General features: G+C 39.6%; 2 protein-coding genes across 2 annotated transcripts in view; one reads left to right on the top strand and one right to left on the bottom strand.

Annotated features, from left to right (window-relative positions):
* mia (MIA SH3 domain containing) overlaps window positions 1-633 on the top strand; it is a 4,611-nt gene extending 3,978 nt beyond the window's left edge. The window contains exons 3-4 of the mRNA XM_014003167.1: window positions 219-329; window positions 398-633. Coding sequence (XP_013858621.1) covers window positions 219-329; window positions 398-421 — 135 coding nt within the window. The 3' untranslated portion in view covers window positions 422-633. The remainder of the gene's footprint in view (window positions 1-218; window positions 330-397) is intronic.
* A 2,284-nt stretch (window positions 634-2,917) lies between these two features.
* Window positions 2,918-5,219, bottom strand: LOC106514070 (alpha-crystallin B chain). The gene is made up of 3 exons (XM_014003166.1): window positions 4,391-5,219; window positions 4,106-4,228; window positions 2,918-4,018 (listed from the first exon to the last, which is right to left on the bottom strand). The coding sequence occupies exons 1-3, from the start codon at window positions 4,646-4,648 to the stop codon at window positions 3,821-3,823; spliced, it is 579 nt and encodes a 192-aa protein (XP_013858620.1). The 5' UTR covers window positions 4,649-5,219; the 3' UTR covers window positions 2,918-3,820.

Here is a 5,219-nt window from a genome sequence, read left to right as displayed (position 1 = left end):
CAGTGAAATATATTTATGTTTGTGGTTGTAATGTGACAAAATATGGAAAAGTTCAAGGGGTATGAATACTTTTGCAAACCACTGTATGTAGCTATGATGGATGGATGGATGGATGGATGGATGGATGGATGGATGCCAAAGAAGTTACTTTGAAGTCAAAAAATGTGAGCAGCAGCAGAAGTCATGCCATCAGGTGTTTGTCCATCATCTGTTCACAGGTACAGGACTCATATTATGGAGAACAGGAGGCTCGCATCGGCCACTTTCCTAGCACCATCGTGGAGGAGACACATATCCTCAGCCCGCCCAGCACTGAAGTGAAAACTACTGTAAGTATTCATAAACACACAGTCATCATGTGATGCCTCATCCTAATTCTGTTTTCTTCATCCTCCAGAACTGGGACTTTTACTGCAACTGATATTTACCGACAAAGACAGGACACAGAGCAGATTTATGACTCATCATAACTAACTGATCCAGCACATGCAATAACTACAAAATGTAATTATCAGAAGACTTGAAATAAACCAGAAAACCATGCATGGATGTTCCTTATTTACAACAATTTATTGGTCTGTTCTTGTCTGAGTTAAAAGAAATAAAAAGGACATATGAACTGTGTCTACACTTCATCCAGTTCTTCTTCTTGATTGTATTTAAAAGGAAACTGTGTTCAGAAAGAGCCGATGGCCATTCATTCATTCATTCATTCATTCATTCATTCATTCATTCATTCATTCATTCATTCATTCATTCATTCATTCATTCATTCATTCATGCAGTAGAGTTTATCCCAAGTGTACTATTACTGTGAATATTATTTGACTTTTGTTATAATTTTTCAATATAATGAAAAATATTTTAGTGAATATAGATAGCATTTTTTACAGTAAAAAATTAAAGGCTTCATAATAGAATAAAGCCCAATTAGAATAAAATTAGAAAAAAATACACTGTTAAGTACAATGTTACACTAGACATGGGTTTTTACGATGTAAAAACAAGTGTGCATTGCCATGTAGCATGTCATTGCAGCATGGCTTTGCCTGCAGCATTGGACTTGCAGAATGAACTTTGACCAAGTTCAAATGTGTTTTCTACACCAGCTTGTGCCTGTCACATCAGCAGGTGTTTGTAATTAAGGTAATTGTGTGACAATAAGAAATTTGAAGCGATTTTTTGTTTAAGTTGCATTAGCTGGGTTTTAAACCCTGATCTCCCACATGAAAGTCCATGACATAGACCATTAGACCAATAGACCAATGGAGCTGTGGCAGAAGGTGGTGGCAGGGGTTGGTTTGTATGTGTGCAGAAAGACGCCACATTGCCAATACAATTATTGACACAAAATGCATAATATTACAACAATCGAGCAGTATTAAGACCATATTATAGTAAAACATCAAAATACAATCATATTAGTACTGTAAACACTGAACTACTGAGTTGAAATATTAAACTATGGTGCAGTACCAAATTGAGTACAGCATGGGGCAGTATTGGACCAATACAAGGCTCCATTGACTGTCATTATAATTCATTAAACATTAATATTTCATAAACTGTAAGTTTTACAGGCACCAAAAGGCATAGCCATCATTTGGCACAGGGGCTTTACAGATATAAATTACAAAGGCAGCTCTTGGACAAAGCATGCAGGAGGAGAAGCATGCCAAAGTGGAGATGACTTGGATGGGAAACGAATCATAATAGCGTGCATTACATTGGCAATGCACAATGATTAATTTAAGTTTGATCTTCAGTCAATAAAATGAGAAAAATCAAATAGACCAATCCATGTCCCTTCATCACGTGAGCCATTTTGTCTTATCAAAGTTTACCTGATGACTTTTTAATTGTTTTGCAATTGGTAAAATAAATTTTAAAAAGGGCAAAAATCATAGCTACTAAAGAAGTCATAGAGTTGGATGTCATCAACATAAAAGTAGTTAATTGTTGAAGTACACAAAACAAAAACAAAACGGACCCCAAAACACATCCCTGAGGTACCCCAGGTGACAGGCTAACATTATCAGTTATGGTTTGGTTTAAGTATAACCTCAAAATCCTGGTCAGAAAAGTAAAATATAAGTGTTGAGTTTGAGTATATGTACTCTAACTTCTGCTTAGGTGTTCAAACTCATCACATAAACACCCTGGTCACACTACTGGGGGTGTGAAAGACCAAAAATCTAAACATTATTCCTACACTGCTGAAGGGAGACACATAAAGTATACGATGTAAAGCTGTATCTAAAATTCAGTTGATCAGTCACAAAATGTCTTTCAGGTTACAACATTTACAACTGCATTTTGTAAAAATTTAATGAATAAATACCTTATAATGGATCCTTTGAATGAAATGTCTGAAATATCAATAATTTTAAAGCATTTTTAGCAACAAAAAAAATTTGAGCAGAAAAGCCTTACATTTTTGTCATTATTTACCTGCGAGCTACCGCTTTTTTTCTCTTTCCAGATTGTAATTCTTAATATCCAAATATAATTTGAGGTTTCCTCTTTAAAATGACACCAAAACATTCTCACTAAAATAACCTGAAAATAGGATTCAGACCAAATGTCGATGAGTTATCCTGATTAGAACAACAAATCAAGCCATATCTCTGGAATCGCTTGTGATATCAAGGTTGATCCAGGTATCAAAATGTAGCTTAAAAAGCCAGGAATATGACAATGTGCTCATGACATTTTGACCTGACTATATATTTGATGTGGAGTTATATTTTTGTTGTCAGTCTGAGGAGCTGAACCAGCAACTTTGCAATGACGGGCTTCCTCTCTAAGCTCTGCACCACCACTCCCTGAACCAGTCTGACTACTTTAAGCCAAAAACGTTTCTTTCCAGATGTAAACTATGACATTATTTTGAAATCACAAAGGCACACAACAAGAATTTCATTTCAGTTTTGACATTTATTTGACTATTTAGTGCTTTTGTGTAAATAAAACAAAAAGTCAGTCTAGTAAAGATGCAAGTCTTACATCTAAAAATGCACTGACACTCATACAGCACAAACATAAAACACTATAATTAGCAGCATGGGTTGTGTTCCCAAAGAAGAAAAGAATGAGCCCAGTGATAAAAACTATATTAGTCCTGTCCTCATCCATCATCCTGTCACCTGCCCACTCGCTCATCTTGCTTCTCCCTCGCATTTGAGCAGACGCCTGACGCTTTTAAGCAACTTTCTTTGATAAAGCATTTAAAACAACGCATCAACGCCTCCTCAGAACCTCCTCCTCACACTTACAGAACCCAGCAGTGTTTTCACAGAGAACATAGTTGGCATCTTACTCATACTCCTCAGTTTTTGTACCATGTAGATGCAGTTGTTGTTTGACTGTTTTAGACTTTCGCTGTTTTTCGCAGGGGGGATTTTTCAGGTCTCAGCTTTTATTGCTGGTCTGAATCATTGGATCTAGCAGATTTAGGAAGCTGGTTTGGCTTCTTCTGGGCTCAGAATATCCCCTCTAAAAGTGCAGACCCTGCAGAGGCTTGTTAAATCTAAACACCCCATGAAAAACAAGAATGCTGTACTACGACAAGTAAATGTGCTTTATTTTTAAAGCTAAATATCTTGCAAATCTCTGTGGGTCTGTAGAAATCAAACATACACTTGTTATAGAGGCATCACGTTTTTGTTGAGCCTTCAAAGTTAGAAGTTAGCAGCTTTTATTAAACGGCACTTGTTCTTTGATTCAACGGTTCCAGATTAAGATGTGCGCTGAAATGCCAACATAAAAACAAAATAGCATCAGGAGTTAGCAGTAAAACAGCTTCAGAGGCTGTCGGACTCTACTCGACATTTTTGTGTTTTTGTTTTCCGTTGTCAAAAGTAATGGGAACGCTGTGCTCCTGTCCAGGAGACGACCGCGGTGCTGTGATCGTCAGCACGCCATCAGGTGACAGATTGGAGGTGACGTCAGCCGTCGACACGCCAGATGGAAGCCTGTACTTTCGGAGGAACTCTCTTGACACAAAGCCGTCACTGTCCTGAAAGCAGAATTAGTCGTTGCGTTAGGAGCMTTGTTTTGTTCTGCTGCTTACCGTTCGAGCAGACTTCTGCAGGTTCCCGCTGACCTGTCGCTCTTCATGCTTGGCGTGGACAGTGATGAAGTCGTCACTGACGTTGACGGACAGCTCATCGGGCGAGAAGTGCTTCACATCCAGATAAATGACATAGCGATCCTTCTCCATGCGCATCTGTAAGGAGAACACAGATGTTATCATCACTTTAGTGCAAGACGCTTAAATAGACACAAACTAACTGTATCAGTTTATGAGAATATATCTTTAGTGGCATTGTGACGTTGATTTTGAAAACACTCAAGTAAAGTTTGTATCAGCAGGAGTGCTGTACTCTACCTCAGTGTGTCCATTTTCAGGCCAGTGCGGGAATGACGGGTGCATCCGGAAGAAGTTCCAGGGCCAGGGCCTTGTCAGAGGCCAGTCAGCGTGCTGTTCTGCCAAGTAAAAGTCAGGGAGGCGGTTTGGGAAGACCCTGCGGTACCAGGGATGCTGAATGGAGATATCCATGGCGAGACTCTTTGAGAGCTGAGAGGACTGAAGGCGCGAGGGAAGCTCAGGTTGAGGTGGGTGCTGCTCTGCTCTCCTGCTCTGCATTTATACATCTTCCTCTCCCAACCCATCCATCTAGCCTTCCATGCCCACTTTGCATAGGGGATTGTGCAAASAGGCGGATCTTTCTGGAACAATGAGGTCAGCTGTTGATTCCTCCATCACCCTCATTGTTTTCTCTCTCTCTATCTCTCCCTCCCTCTCCARCTCTGTGTCCCCTCAGTCATGATGTGACTCCTGGCCAGGAATACTGCTGATGCCCCCCGAGCTTATTCCCCAGGAAATTCCCCTGTCTGGTGTTTGTGAGAGTTTGCGAATGTTTGTTTGGGGAWTAGCTTACGGAGAATTAGCCCGCCGCAGCTCTGTGTGCCAGAAGCTTTAGGCCTGTGTGTGGAGTGGATGTGGACTTGAATGGGAACTGATGAGTTTGTATAAAATTAAATCAGACTTGTTCTGCGTATCATTTCACCAGGAGCTCAGGCTTCAAACATGAATTCCTTTCCATTAGTTGTACCATCCAAATCTCTTTTAGTTTCTGCTTCATTCAACTGGTCAGGTTGGACTGAACAGGCTTTATTTAGAATAAGAAAAGGCAAAGGAATGCAAAGAAATAATA

This window comes from Austrofundulus limnaeus, unplaced genomic scaffold, assembly GCF_001266775.1.
Source record: "Austrofundulus limnaeus strain Quisiro unplaced genomic scaffold, Austrofundulus_limnaeus-1.0 Scaffold17, whole genome shotgun sequence".
Lineage (NCBI taxonomy): Eukaryota > Metazoa > Chordata > Actinopteri > Cyprinodontiformes > Rivulidae > Austrofundulus > Austrofundulus limnaeus.
This window is presented reverse-complemented; position numbering and strand designations above follow the sequence as displayed.